This window comes from Oenanthe melanoleuca, chromosome 1 (genome assembly GCF_029582105.1).
Source record: "Oenanthe melanoleuca isolate GR-GAL-2019-014 chromosome 1, OMel1.0, whole genome shotgun sequence".
NCBI classification, from domain to species: domain Eukaryota; kingdom Metazoa; phylum Chordata; class Aves; order Passeriformes; family Muscicapidae; genus Oenanthe; species Oenanthe melanoleuca.
In genome coordinates, this window is record NC_079333.1 from 15,883,675 (window position 1) to 15,898,466 (window position 14,792).

Here is a 14,792-nt window from a genome sequence, read left to right on the forward strand (position 1 = left end):
CGGCTGGCTTTCCCCTCCTCTCTGAACGCGGTGTGGGGGAAGCGGAGTGTTCGAGGGGCGGGAGCCACCTCAGCACATCTGAGCAGCAGTCTTGTGTGAAAGACGCTGGTTTGGTGACACACCAGCGCGTCCTGTCCCGCCTCAGGGCGGCGGAAGCCGCGTGGGCTGTCAGCGTGTGTGCGTGGCACAGACTGCCCGGCACACTCGAGCCGGTTCTGGTGGGATTGTTCGTAACTATTAATATACATTAAGTCTACGGCTTCCTCGTGAGGAGAGGTGGAGGGGCAGGCACTCTCTGGTGACCAGTGACAGGACCCGAGGGCAGGACATGGAGCTGAGTCAGAGAAGGTTTAAGGTTGGATATTAAAAACAGGTTCTTGTCCCCAGAGGGTGGTTGGCAGCTGGAACAGCCTCCCTGGGAAAGTGGTCTGGCAGCGGCCTGGCAGAGCTCCAGAAGCGTTCGAACAATGCTCTTCAGGCACAGGGTGTGACTTGTGATTTTCCTGTGCCGGGCAGAAGTCAGGCTCGATGATCTTTGTGAGTTCCTTTTAACTCAGCATATTCTGTGATTCTGTAGTATGATTTGCATAGGAGTAGTTAATGAACTTTGTCCCATAATCAAGCCGTGTCTTCCCTGATTTTTTTCTTTGCTCAGGGAAGAAGAGAAATGGCCAACCAAGAAGAAGCAGAGATACAAATTTCGGAGTTAGATTTACTGTCTAGCATGTTTCCTTATGAGGAAGAGTTTGCTGTGACAGACCAACTGGCTCTAGCTGAACTAAAACACTATGTTGAAAATGAGTCTGCGGAGGTGCCATCTTCAAAAGTCCAGTTTATACTGAACGTAAAGACAGAAGTGCCTAATGCCTCTCTGGTATTGTAAACACTTTTTAAAAAAAAAATATTGTATTACTCTTTGGGATTTTATGGCTTATGTGACGTAAACATTTGCCTATTTGTTTTTAGGTGGAATTCTCTTTGGCCTGTGCTTTACCATTTAAATATCCAGCTGTTCTCCCTGAAATTACTGTCAGGTACGACTGCTAATAAAAACATTTATAAGTTAGAGTGTGTTGCAAATACAGTTATGGTCAGAGAAGACAGTCCTCTTTTTTTTTTTTTTTTTTTTTTTTTTTTATGGTTTACTGCTGAAGAAAAGTCAAATACACAAGCTTATGATTTCTCTGCTGTGCTCAGCAAATAAGTGAGGGAAAGGGAAAAAGCATGAAGGAGCTATCACCTGTACAGAAGGGTTACATGTAAATGCTATTCATGGGTGTGATGCTCAAGAAGAAAGACATGTCTGTTTTGATAAAGCTTAAGACTAACTAAAGAGGTGAAAAGATAGTCAAAGGTCTTATTCCTCCCTTGTCATAATGCTATTTCTTCCAGCCTTCTGATTTTTTTTATTTCTGTTTAAAGAAGTAGACTTATGTATTACAGGAAATCAGTTCAGCCACCCTACTTACTTTTCAAGTACCTTTTTCTTGATTTTGTTTCATAGATTGGTAGTGCTGTTTGTGAATTCAAGAGTTAGCACACCAACTAGATACTAATTAAGATGAGTTAAGTATCAACAGCAAGTGTGTATTATCTAACTATGCCTGATTTTCTCGGCAGCTTGAAGCAAAACTTTTGAAAAGTTATGAAGTTGGGGAAAGGTCTGGAACATAAGTCCTATGAGGAGCAGCTGAGGGAGCTGGGGTTGTTTAGCCTGGAGAAAAGGAGACTCAGGGGGGACCTTATCACTCTACAGCACCCTGAAAGGAGGCTGTATCCAGGAGATTGGCCTCTTTTCCCAGGGAATCAGTGACAGGACGTGAGGAAATGGCCTCTGTGCCTGGTTCAGGGGAGGTTCAGGTTGGAAATTCGGAAGAATTGCTTCATGGAAGGGGTGGTCAGTCATTGGAAGGAGCTGCCCAAGGAGGTGCTGGAGTTGCCTCCCTGGAGGTGATCTGGTCAAAGGTTGGACTTGATCTTGGATGTCTTTTCTGAGCCTAAGGATTCTATTGTTCCATGTTTTAAAAAACATTCTAAATTGTGAACACATATATCTTCATATGCATTTCTATTTTTCTTTTTCTTTAGGTCATCATTATTAAGCCGCTCTCAGCAGATTCTCCTGAACTCTGATCTAAAAACATATTTGATGCAAAACTTCAGTGGCGAGCCCTGCATGCTGAGTGCAAGGGAGTGGGTTAAAGACCATGCAGCTGCTTACATTGACAAAGATCTTTCATCCTCAATGACAGCCTCAGATGCCACACAGTCAGAAGTCACCACATTCACTCGATTGTGGATCTACAGTCATCACATTTACAACAAGCAAAAAAGAAAGAATATTATTGATTGGGCCAAGGAGCTTTCTCTGTCAGGGTTTTGCATGCCAGGGAAACCAGGTGTTGTTTGTGTGGAAGGTTTACAAAGTAGTTGTGAAGAGTTCTGGTCAAGGTTAGTTCTTCTTTGTACTTAAATGCAATCAATAGTTAGAATATTGAATTTTGTCATGTTGTACATGTGGCCAGAAGGTGGGAAATCCAACCACCTGCCAAGTTGTGAAGATCTGCAAAGTTATTTGTGTTTATAATAATGCATGTACAACTCTGAATATTCACTATACTGTTGGCTGCAACAGTCAAAGCAACTAGTACTGAATGGTGCACATTTATTTTCCTCTGTGTTTCACTTTTATAGAGATGGACTGCAGTACCCCAGTTGTGTTAGATATGTGTGCTATCACTTCACATTTGTGTTTAATTCTGCTCCCATCATTTATCCTTCTGGGTGGTGCAGAGTAAATAATCATTGTAATTTGATTCTAATAGCTAAGACTGTGTGAGAATTCTTAGCACAGGGAAGGCAGAAGTGAGCCCTGAAATGGAAACCACATCCTCATTCATTATTTTGTGAGGAATAGCATTAAAGTTTTCCAGTCCTGGGAGATATAAAAAAACCAAGCCTCTCTTTATGAGAGTATTTGCACATGAGTGGTATTTCTATCACCAGCTTATGAACTATTATCTCTGTCAATCTGTATACACAAACAGAATTTATTGACTTTCATGATGGTAGTTATTCCCTAGTATTAACTAAAACAGTCTTTATTTTTTTAGGTAGATTAATATTTTCCCAATTGCTTTCAGGATAAGAAGATTAACGTGGAAAAGAATTCTTATTCGGCACAGAGAAGATGTTTCTTTGGAAGGTGAAGGACATGCTGAGATCCAGAAGCAACGAAAATTCTCAACTTTGGAAGAAAAATGTTTTGATGCACATGGTGCCAGGGGAAACCATATGGACTTGGGGCAACTATATCATTTTTTAGAAGAAAAAGGATGTGCTGACATATTTCAAATGTACTTTGGGGTTGAAGGGCATTGAAGGGGTTGAAGATCAGCACAGGCCCCAGCACTTACATTTCTAAGTTAATCCTCCTAACAGATTCCCTAGCTTTTCTGCAACAATTGGTCAGATAGGGGATTAATAATTCATGATTTATGTGATTAATCCAGTTTTCAATTAAAACAAATATCCAGTGAAATCCTGAATAATGAAAATGACTATAGGAATGCTTTATGCACTTTCTGGTGTTAAGGAGATAGGTACATACCTATTTAAAATGAAAGAAAATGTGCTTGATAACCTACTGGACAGTTACAGAACTATAGATGGATGAACAGATGGAATATGGTAAATGAATATACAAATAAAAGACAAAAATGCAGAGTGGATATCTCAGGAACGAGAACATGATGTTTACATTACTTGTTACTGTTTATGTACACTTAATGAAAACTTTTTTTTAAAGACAATTTTCTACTTTCTACCTGAAAGTTTAGTAAGCCATGAGATCAATGTTTTATTTAAAAAAGAACAAAAGGAGGGAGCAAGCTTACAGGAGTCTTACTCATGCTGCTAAGATGAGCTAGGATGCCTACTCTAAGGCATAAGAATTTTCTGTAGGTAAATTGTGTGAGGTATGATAGATACTACAGTGGCTCCACTACATCTGTTATTTTGGTAACATGCTCCAAAACTCTGCAACTGTCCTCAGCCTTCTGAGTTTGCAAGTTTTCACTCCTGTAATATGAAGTGCATTATGTTGCGCGTGTTTTTGAGTGGGATTTCAACAAAGTTGTATCAATGAATGCTAATTTTGTGGATACTGTATCTAAACCCCATGCTAGAAAAATCAGACATTAGTTTCTTTGTATTTTCAATATTTAATAAATATTTAATAAATATTTTTATTAAATGTTGATTAAGTGTTTCTGTACACATTCAGTAAAACCGCTGTCATTCAGCTCTCCGGTACGGATTTGGAGCACCTTTCGTAGGGACACTTCACAGAGATGCCATTCGACAAGCGCGGGTGAAACTTTTCCCAAATCCAAAGTCCTTGTAAGTGTACAAGAACGCCGCTGCTCCGCAAAGGCCGGACGCCCGAAGTTTAAGATCGGTGGATTTTATTTTATTATATTTTTCTTTAAAGGGCGTTGTTGGTTTAAGCCGCTCGGGCAGGTTCCCTCCCGCGCCGCGCGGCCCCGCCCCGGAAGTGTCGCGGTGCCCGCGGTGGCTCCGGCCGGGCCCCGCTCCCGGTGCCGCCGCCGCCATGGGGGGCAAGAACAAGCAGCGAACCAAGGGCAACCTGCGGGTGAGCGGGACCTGCGGGGCCGGGGAGGGCGGCGGGGCCGGGCCGGGCCTCGGCAGCAGCGGTTCCGGCGCTGCGGGTGCCCCGGGCGGGGGCTGCGGGCCGGCGGAGCCCGGCTCCCACCGCGGCTGTGATGGCTGAGGCCGGGCCCGGGGCCGCTTCTTGGCCTGGGCCGTGCTTGCTGCTGGGTGGTGTTTGTGCGGAGAGGGGCAGCAAAAGCGCTGCAGATTCGTCAAGGTGCCGGTGGTACGTTTGGTGTGTTTCTCTGTGCAGAGTCTTAGAGTACACTTTTGCCAAAAGGCCAGAGGTGATGTGACATCTGTCCTGTCACTCAGGATTGTGGGAGAAGTCTGGTGTTCAGGTTCCCTAATTCCTCCCTGGATTTAGGGAAGACTAGGGAACGCAAAGCAGCATGTACTTAACAGCTCTCATACAGAAAAGGTGATTTAAACCCCCATAAGCTCACAAAACTGCTGGCTGTCATTAGGAAATAAAAGGTATTTGCATTATGAGGTGTCCCAGAGGACATTAAAGCATCAGTCAGTTTTGGGGCAGTCTTTCCAGAAGTGTGTGATTGAAACAAACCTGAGCCAGTAATACAATGAGCAAAGGGGTAAACTAGAAGAGCTGCTGAGCTCCAGAACACACACTGTGTCTTTATTTAGGTGATATTTATTGTACTTGTTACATATGCGTGCTTTTGCTCCATTCCTCTAAATAATTTTTGGCCACTTAGTTGATGGGAGAATCCATTATTTTGTCTATATGTTTTTATTTGTTCAGAGAAGAAAGGAGCATTCCCTGGTAGCTGTATTGGCCCATGATAGCTAGGAAACCCAGAAATATTGAAGAAGGATTAATAGTTTCTTAATAAATTGTTTATAGCTCCTTAATAAATTGTTTGCTTGCAGAGGGAGTTTTCTGTTTGGCTTTTTTGTGTAGCAAAAAAGCAATATAAAGCAATAAAAGCAGTAAAATTTTCTATAAGTATTCATGCCTTATGAGAAAAGAGAATTCTGAGTCACAGAATCATTGAATAGACTCACAGAGTCTATTGATTTGGATTTAAAGGGACATTAAAGCTCATCCAGTCCTACCCCCTGCCATGGAGAAGAACACCTTCCACTAGTCCAGGTTGCTCCAAGCCCCATCCAACCTGGCCTTGAACATTTCCAGGGATGGGGCAGCTGCTGCTTTTCTGGGCAACCTGTGCCAGGGCCTCACCACTCTCACAGGCAAGAATTTCATACCTAATCTAAATCTATTTTGTTTCAGTTTGAAGTCATTCCTTCTTGCCCTATCACTACAGTTCCTGATGAAGACTTGTCTCTAGCTCTCTTGTAGGCTCTCTGCTGGTGCTGGAAGGATGTTATGAGGGCTCCCTGGAGCCTTTTCTTTTCCAGGCTGAACAGCCCCAACTTTCTCAGCCTATCCTAAAGAGAAGAATCATTTTCTAGGTCAAACTTCTATGTTTAAAGCACAGGTGGACTCTTCTTTGAGAGACTTTATTTTTATTAGAAGCTTAATTGTACAATATAAATAGGATCATCAAATACATGATGTGTGCAAAATAAAATTGGATAGATAATTGACTCCTGTCCCTGTTTTTTGTCAGCCTTCTAGCAGTGGCCGAGCTGCAGAGCTCCTTGCCAAGGAACGTGGAACAGTGCCCGGGTTTATCGGCTTTGGAACATCTCAGAGCGATCTGGGATATGTCCCTGCAATTCAAGGAGCAGAGGAAATTGACAGCCTTGTGGATGCTGATTTCCGAATGGTGCTGCGGAAACTTTCTAAAAGGGATGTCACAACCAAGTTAAAAGTAGGTGTATCCTTTGCCCCCCCTGATTTATTTATATTTTAATTTGGAGAATAATACAGTTTTCAGGTGGAAAAGGAATAGGAAGTAGCTAACGCTAATTTCACATTGGTGGATTTGCTAGAACTTCAATCCAGAAGATGTCTTGGATAACCTATAGCAAAGTCCATCATGTAATTATCTCTATAGATGCTCATTTGCAAAAAATGAATTGATTTTTGGAAAAGGGAGTTGCAGTTTCAGATACAAACTTTAACTAAATTACAGAACATATCTACCTGATTTCTGAAGTTATGCTCTTGATATTTTGATTTTAGGCTATGCAAGAGTTTGGGATGATGTGCAAGGAAAGAGAAGCAGAAGTTGTTAAAGGTGTTCTTCCTTACTGGCCGAGAATTTATTGTAAAATTTCACTAGTAAGTATTGAAGTATTTAAATTAAGAACTTAGCTATATACTTCCTGTGACTACCTCTAAAGTGGTCTTTGTTGACCTATCTACCTTTGTTGGAATTACTGACTTGTTCTAGGAGAAACATCAAAGTTGAAGGAAAATACTGTTCTTTTGTGGACATATTTCAGTATTGGCAGTGAGTGGAATCTTTAACTCTTGGTGTCTGGGCTGTACTTCCTTGATAGGTCTGTTAGACTTCTATGTTTAAAAGGTAGTACTATATTTCTTAGGAAGAGTTCTTTTATGTGGATTCCAGAAAGGCTAGAGAGTGTCCAGTTAACATAATTATAAATCTTCTTCATCTAGGACTAATATCTAACCAGACTTAACACTAAAAAAAACCCCAAACCCAAATATGAAAAGGCCATGTGTAGCCAGATTAGCAATAAGTTTATTGACATATTTGCTGTATTTCCAAGATTCTAGAATGGATACTGTTGAAAACATGATATGGGACAAAATTAATCACTATTCTGCAATGCCTGTTAGAGTAATTCCTACTGTTTCTGGAGTCAAGAGTGTAGAAAATCATGATGTTGTAAATCCATGTGCAGATAAAGGACAACAATGCAAAGCTTTATGGTAGTTCTAATTCAAAAGATGTCTTCAAAGCTTTCTGTTTCTCCTATCTCTTGTCTGTCTGTAAAATGTTTGTATAAATTGGAAACAAAAATTGTTGTTAGAAATATCATGTGAAGGTTACAATTCTGAGTGTACAACATTTTGGGAATATGATGCTACTAAATTAGGACTCTCCCCATACCTTGGGATATGAAAACCTTTTTCTTGTTGGTGTGTATTTTCAAATCTATGTTTCAAATCCAGTTAATTGCCAATATGGCTTTTTAATCACCACTTGTGCTTTGAAGTACCTGAAAGCAAAGGTGCATTTCCTAAACCAATAAACCTTTCTCTTTTTTTCCTTCTTTTCTTTGTTTAACAGGATCATGATCGACGTGTTCGAGAAGCAACTCAGCAATCTTTCGAGCAACTGATTCTTAAAGTAAAAAAGCATTTAGCTCCTTACTTAAAAAGTATCATGGGTTACTGGCTGATTGCTCAGTGTGACACTTACTCCCCTGCTGCTTCTGCTGCAAAAGTAGCTTTTGAAAAAGCTTTTCCTTCGAGCAAACAACCTGAAGCCTTAGTATTCTGTAAGGATGAAATTCTTAATGTGAGTTTATACTTTTGTATTTCTTTAAGTCTTCGTATATATCAACTTATATTAGAAGTTTAAAAGTCACCCTTCCCCCATCTATTCTTCACAGTTAAATTTCATTCTTGCCTGAAACTTTACCCCTGTGAGGAGAACCATAGATTGGTTTGGGTTGGAAGGGACCTTTTTGAAAGGTCTTCATGTTCCGCACCCTGTCATGAGCTGGGACACCTTCCACTAGACCAGGTTGCTCCAAGCCCTGTCCAGTCTGGCCTTGAACACTTCCAGGGCTGGTGCAGCCCCAGCTTCTCTGGACAACCTGTGCCAGTGCCTCACCACCCTCACAGGGAAGAATTTATTCTGTAAGGAAATATAAAAAGGAAGAAGAATAAAGAACGCAGAGAAAATAATGCATCTATTTTTTTGGACTTGGGATGAGAATGGCTGGAACCAAAGGAATGAATAGTGAATTTCCTTGTGTGCATTCCTATGTAATGATGCTCAGTCAACACATAATGTTGCTGACAGGTGGAATAATGATGTTGGAGTAGTTAAGCTACAGTGAAAAAGGAATGAAGAATGCTGAGCAGTGTTTCAGCATCTACAAGTTTAATTCTGACCAAGGTCTGTGCTCTTCTGCCAGCCAGATATGATACTCAGTTGACTGAATTAAAAAAAGGTAAAAGATTACATTGCTGGCCCATCATGTGAAACCTAACTGTTTTGATTTGCCTCAGTTTGGCTTCCTTTTAGCAGGAACACATTAGCATAGGGCTACAATTTACTAAGTATTATGAAGACTTAGTTCAGGCAGTACCACAGCTACTATGTTCAGCATGAGTCAAGTTCTTTTCTAGCATGTTTACTGGCATGTCTAAAAATACACAACTCAGAGATTGTGAAATTTTATTGTAGGGCTGTCTCTGGATAATGGGTGGACTATATTCTTCACATATAGCTATTAGATTTCTTAGTGTTTATATGCATTATTTTTTCCCTCATAGGTACTTCAAGATCACCTTCTGAAGGAAACAGCTGATACACTCAGTGACCCTCAGTATGTTTGCCTGCTTAAATGTATATCTAAGTCTTTAGATACTGTTCTTTATTGTGTTCTCTGTCCCTGGAAGTAGTGAATTTAGTTTTGTTTCAGGAGTCCAGATCCCAGCAACTTTGTTTGGGACTTAAGTGTAAATGGTTTTAAAAGTGTTACCAGTTATCTAATTCTTGTTTCAGCTGTTTTAAGAATAGCATATGTGAGTAGCTGGAAGATGAGATGACTCGAAACTCTTCTCTTTTCTAACAGTTTATAGTGTAATTTAGAATCTATGGAAAGTTTATATATTTACTTTGCATCTGAAATTAAAAAAAAAAAAAAAAAAAAAGCCACAAAAAAATGAAGGCAGTTTAGTTTAGACAAACTTGGGATGCCTCCTGGTTTATTTGCAGTCCACCTGTAACTTTTTTGCTTGTTTTGCTTTCTGAGAACTGTACCAGAAGAAGAAAGAGAAGCCAAATTTTTCCGGATTCTGACCTGTTCCTTGTTAGCTTTAAAAAAGTTGCTCAGCATGTTGCCAAAGAAAGAGATGCATTCATTGGAGGAAAAGTTAATGTCTCTTCTGTCTCAAAACAAATTTTGGAAATATAGCAAACACAACGTATCACAGGTGACTTTTTAATTTCTTCTTTATTTTGCTTGGGTTTTGTTAAAGGTAATACCCTTAACCTAAGGAAATATTAATTACTGATATTCTACAAGGATCAGTTTGGTACTTTTCTTAGGTCTGGAACAGCCTTCAGGTTTCTAAGTAGATTCCAGAAAGGCTAAAGAGATTGTTCAGTTAACATAATTATAAATGTTCTTGATCTGGTACTAGTATCTGACCAGACTTAATGTTAAAAAACCCCCAAAGTCAATATAGACAATATTGCTTGAAAATTTATCCAGTAGGCTAAATTTTTATTTCCATATCATCATGATCTACTTCTTGGCAATCTGCTGTAATTTAAAATTAATGTAGAGGTTACAAACTCTTTCAACTTACAGCATGTGTTCTTAGTGCTTTGGGATTTTCATTTTTTAAACCATTTTACTGGTCTTTAGTCTGCCAAGAGCAGTGATGCATAAGGTGATGAATTCATGCAATAGTATTTTGTTTAAAAGCTTTAAGTTGCTTCTGGGAAAAAAACACCTTTGGAGAAGTATATAAAAATAGAATTTTGACGAGCATTTTATCACTAAACAAGTTATGTTAAAATATTTGATAAGATCTTTTAATGACTGCTTTGTTTTTAATAATATTTTAACCTTTGTTAATATGATAAAATATGGTGACAGTGTATTGTAAGGTTTTGTTGACTTTAAAAGGAATCTTATGAACTGCATGTAGTGACAAATTCTGTTTTTCCTTCTGTGGCCTCTTTTCAGGTTCGCTCAGCTTTCTTTGAGCTGATTTCTGCTTTTTGCCAGCACTTGCCTGAGGCAGTGAAAGCTGAAGCACCAAGAGTTTGTCCTGCTGTTCTTCTCAGCATTGATGACAGTGATGCAGTGGTGTGTCCTGCTCTTTGGGAAGCAGTGCTTTATACTGTCACCACTATTGAGGTAATGTGGGAGGCGTAAGGGGCAGATATTTTCATCAAATTTAACTTTTCACCAAGTGTTGTTCTCTGTGTAGAGTTAGGAAGACAGGCTTGACTGGGTTTTCTTTATGATTAATAATAGAAACTCCTTAAGGCTACATCCTCCATCTTTCAGTGTAATTTTCAAATATATCATGTCCAGCATATCTGAAAATTAGAGTTGTTTTATAAATTTAATTTAATTAACCAGAAACCCTTTCATTAAATATTGTTACTAGTAAATCAAATAATGCTTAAAACCTTTTTCTTTGTTAAAGACAGTTACAAAAATGACCGGCAGTGCATTTTTGGTTAACATGTTTCCACTTCAAATATAAGGATTCTATAGCTTTTTCTTTTATTTTTTCCCCTTAATTTTAAGTGAATCACCGGCTTTGAATTTATGAGCAGGATGAGGTGTTGCCATAGACTGGGATGCTTTGAGGGTTTAGCATTGCAGATCCCTTTTGCAGCTGCTGGAATGAACTGTAACAAGTTTTCGTGAAAAAAATCCCTAAACAGTCTTTGTTCAGCTTGTTATAAATATAGATACCTTGAACTATAATAAATATGATAATAAATAAAATAGATAAGATGACAAAAAAGTGTAATGAGGGGGGAGTTCCAATGCATTTTCTAACCATCAGAAAATTTTTGAAGAGTTTTGAAGTTAGTGATACTTCTAAGGTCAGTTATTGGTTGGCCTTGATAATGAGAACTTAAAATTAAATACAGGACTAATTACAGTACAGATTTCTATGAGGCATCATGAAAGCATTATTAAAGAGAAACCTTTGATTGGCTAACAAGGAAGGTCACTTGATTTTAAACAGTGCATTAGTTGTTTTATCATGCTAACTGCACAAGCCAAAATAGGGGGAAAGTGATTTTAAAGAATACTGGCAAGTGAGTAACTTAACAGAATTTAAGTTTCACAATAATTTGTTTCAGCTATAATACAGGGAGCTATGTTAAATGGCTACCTTGGGAGTTCTTCTGAGGCAACATGTTGTTTAATTTTTAGTAAATGAATTTCTTTCTGTAGGACTGTTGGAGTCATGTAAATGCCAGAAAAGGAGTTCTGCCAAAGCTGTGGACAGTGCTTCGAGAAGGTGGGCGAGGATTAGCTACTGTTATCTACCCAAACCTCCTGCCCTTCATTAGCAAGGTGCCTCCTGACGTTGTGGAACCCAAGCTGGAATACTTCAGAGTTCTTTTCAGCTCTATAATTCAAGGGTATGGACCAAAAATTTATTTGCTTGGAGTCAGTTTCTTTTACATTTGGAAATAAATAAACTAATCTTTAAGCATTTAAAGATAAATGAGATCATATTTTAAAAATTCTTTTCAGTATCCAAAACTGGAGTCGGTCCTTTGTGGCTGTTCCTGTTGTCTTAAACCTTCAACTTTCCTTTTGATTTTCCTACATCTTCCTTTCATGAACCATTCTTATCTTTCCTTGTCAAAGCTTTGTGTTTGTTCCATGACCAATTTGAATATGAAACATTAATTATAATTAAGGTGACTCTTAAGAATCAGACTCTTCTCACCAGTGTGTAATTCTTACAGAGGGGATAAGCTTTGTGATAGTGACATTTCCTTTATGCAGGAACTGTAATTCTTGTGATACTCATTTTTAAAGGGTAAAACTGCTTTTACTTTATGCCTTTAAAATACATCAAAACCACCTTTCAATCAAATGTAATTTAAATGTACATTTGTGCATTGTTTACTCAAAAGCATATAGAAATTATTTTATGAAATACTGAAATTTTATTTTTTTAAAAAAAATTAGTTCTCGACTGGTGTTGGTGCAGCAATTAGTAGAGCTCTTGGAGAAGAGAATTATGTAGGGGTTTGTTTGAAAAGTGTACAGGATTTTATTACACATGGTACAATGACTGTAATACTTCTGTGATAATTTGTGTGATCTAATATTCATTAAGAAGCAAAGAAATTGCACGTTTTCAAACTCAAAACGGGTGAGATTGTCTTTAGGTGGCTTTCTTTTTCCTCTGTGTTTTTTCTTCCTCTTTTTTTTTTCTCTTTTTTTTTTCTGTAATGATAGAAAGTGACACTTTCTGAACCTCTATGGTGTGTGTGGAAAATTGCAAGACAGTTTTGACAGCCATCTGAAACATGACAGTGTGCTAGGTTGTATATGGTTTCTCTGTTTACATAGGTCTTTTTTTCTGAATGCTAAGATGAGATGAAGAAGTTATTTTGATATAGATTCTATTACCTGCCTGGGTTTATTAACTTTCTAAATTGACTTTTTTTTGATCTGACTCCTGTAAATGATTCTGTGGTCCTGTACTGGTGTCTGGATCAGAACAACATAACTGAGGGTACATTGATGACATTCATACTGGGTTTCTTGGAAGCACAGCTTGTGTCCTCCCTCAGGTTGTCAAGTGAGAGGACAATAGCCAGCCCTTCAGAAAGTTCAGCAATTATAACTGCATTTATGGAGTGTCTGTGCTTTGCTGTACTACAGAAAAGGGAAGAAGAAGACCAAAGCCAAATTCATCAAATGCTTATATGTGACCAGGTATTAATCAGAAATACTGAGTATTGTTGTGTGTACATTTAATAAGTCAAAATCAAAGAAAAGTGTGAATTTTAGGTGAGGATTTACTTATCTGTTGAGAATCTCCCTAGATTTTATGAAAAAACCATGCAGAATTGTCAAGGCTGGAAAAGACCTTTGAGATCATCCAGTCCCAGCATCAGCCCAGCACCACCAAGATTGCCCCAGGACCATGTCCCCAAGAACCTCATCCAGGTGTCTCTTAAGCACTTCCAGAGGTGGTGACTCCATCACCTCCCTGGGCAGCTTATTCCAATGCCTGACCACACTTCCAGTGATTTTTTTTTTTTTCTAATACCTGGTCTGAATTTCCCCTGCTGCAATTTAAAGCCATTTCTTCTCATCCTTTGACTAGAGACTAGGCAGAAGAGACCCACCCTTACCTCCTTTCAGGGAGGTGTAAAGAGCAATGTGTAACAAAAGTAAAGGTACTTAATTTAGGGGTTTTTTCTTTCCATGAAATCATCCTTTTTACTGTGCAATTGAAGTTATATTTAAGGGGGGAAAAAGTGCCTCTCATCCTGTATATTTTTATAAAGTGTTGAAACATAAATAATTCTAATATTTGCAAAATTGCTTCCAGAATGTTTTTTAGAATTATATAATCTCTTGGCATTATAAAGAATAAAATGATCTTATAAATTGGATCACTTTTCTTTAATACATTTTTTTGTCTTTATAGCTAATTCCTTTTACCAATGCTGTACTTAAGGAGCCCAGGTTACAAAGTGGACCATTATTTTATCAAACAGCAGAAATGCTGAGTTCCTGGGAAGCTAAAGCAGAACTCTCCAATGATGATGGTACAGATGAAGTTTTCCAGAAACTGTTGTCAGATTTTTGGGACCATCTTTTAAGAATGTGTATACTTCATGTTGATAGGCTGGATGCTGATGAGAAATTACTGTTTGCCATATCTGGTATGCTAGAAATTCTTCAGAATCCAAAGAGTGCTACAAAACCAAACAATAGGAAATCTCTAAAAATCAGATTTACAGATGAGGATGAATCTGAAAGGAACACAGAGAGTCGAAAGCTCATGGAAGTGAGAAATGGTGACTCTGAAATTCAGGCTGACTTGCAGCAAACTTCACATCTAAGGAAAGAACCTCTAGAGAACTTAGTCTGCAACCTGGCTGAGCTGAGCATTGTGTATGTCAATGAACAGAAGTCAGAACAGCATTTGAAATTCCTCTCTGCCCTGCTCAACTCTTTCTCCTCAAACAGAGTTTTCCAAGTACTTTTAGTGCAGGGAAATGATGAAAGCCCTGCTCAAGCTGAATCTCAAAATGAAGTGAAGACTCATAACCAAAGTCCGTCTGTACAATTTCTGTATCTCAATTTAATAACTTGGCTGAAAGAAGACTGGAGGAAAGACACCCATTTCCTGGTTGATATTTTATACAGTGTACTTCATTGTTGCAACAATAATGAAGAAAGGAAAGTAATTCTTGATGATTTAGTAAAGGTATGACTTATATATGGTGTTATTAATTTTTATCAATCAT

At 38.6% G+C, this 14,792-nt stretch overlaps 2 protein-coding genes across 4 annotated transcripts in view; both read left to right on the forward strand.

Annotated features, from left to right (window-relative positions):
- The first annotated feature begins 28 nt into the window (after nucleotides 1-28).
- RWDD2B (RWD domain containing 2B) lies at nucleotides 29-4,255 on the forward strand. Of its 3 annotated transcripts, none has more exons than XM_056499615.1 (6): nucleotides 29-218; nucleotides 388-537; nucleotides 656-874; nucleotides 967-1,034; nucleotides 2,089-2,451; nucleotides 3,144-4,255. In XM_056499615.1, the coding sequence occupies exons 2-6, from the start codon at nucleotides 529-531 to the stop codon at nucleotides 3,379-3,381; spliced, it is 897 nt and encodes a 298-aa protein (XP_056355590.1). In that variant the 5' UTR covers nucleotides 29-218; nucleotides 388-528; the 3' UTR covers nucleotides 3,382-4,255. The 3 variants fall into 3 exon arrangements, with proteins under 3 accessions (XP_056355590.1, XP_056355598.1, XP_056355607.1); XM_056499623.1 differs by having other exon boundaries at nucleotides 29-177; XM_056499632.1 differs by having other exon boundaries at nucleotides 29-518.
- A 297-nt stretch (nucleotides 4,256-4,552) lies between these two features.
- LTN1 (listerin E3 ubiquitin protein ligase 1) overlaps nucleotides 4,553-14,792 on the forward strand; it is a 30,060-nt gene continuing 19,820 nt past the window's right edge. Inside the window, exons 1-10 of the mRNA XM_056499501.1 lie at nucleotides 4,553-4,654; nucleotides 6,267-6,470; nucleotides 6,785-6,883; nucleotides 7,863-8,093; nucleotides 9,080-9,132; nucleotides 9,562-9,742; nucleotides 10,504-10,677; nucleotides 11,740-11,930; nucleotides 13,101-13,245; nucleotides 13,967-14,752. Coding sequence (XP_056355476.1) covers nucleotides 4,613-4,654; nucleotides 6,267-6,470; nucleotides 6,785-6,883; nucleotides 7,863-8,093; nucleotides 9,080-9,132; nucleotides 9,562-9,742; nucleotides 10,504-10,677; nucleotides 11,740-11,930; nucleotides 13,101-13,245; nucleotides 13,967-14,752 — 2,106 coding nt within the window. The 5' untranslated portion in view covers nucleotides 4,553-4,612. The remainder of the gene's footprint in view (nucleotides 4,655-6,266; nucleotides 6,471-6,784; nucleotides 6,884-7,862; nucleotides 8,094-9,079; nucleotides 9,133-9,561; nucleotides 9,743-10,503; nucleotides 10,678-11,739; nucleotides 11,931-13,100; nucleotides 13,246-13,966; nucleotides 14,753-14,792) is intronic.

Excerpts from the sequence above, each read along its gene's own strand:
- RWDD2B (XM_056499615.1), top strand. Across the intron at positions 875-966 it reads AAGTGCCTAATGCCTCTCTG|GTGGAATTCTCTTTGGCCTG; the intron begins GTATTGTAAACA and ends ATTTGTTTTTAG. Across the intron at positions 2,452-3,143 it reads TGTGAAGAGTTCTGGTCAAG|GATAAGAAGATTAACGTGGA; the intron begins GTTAGTTCTTCT and ends AATTGCTTTCAG.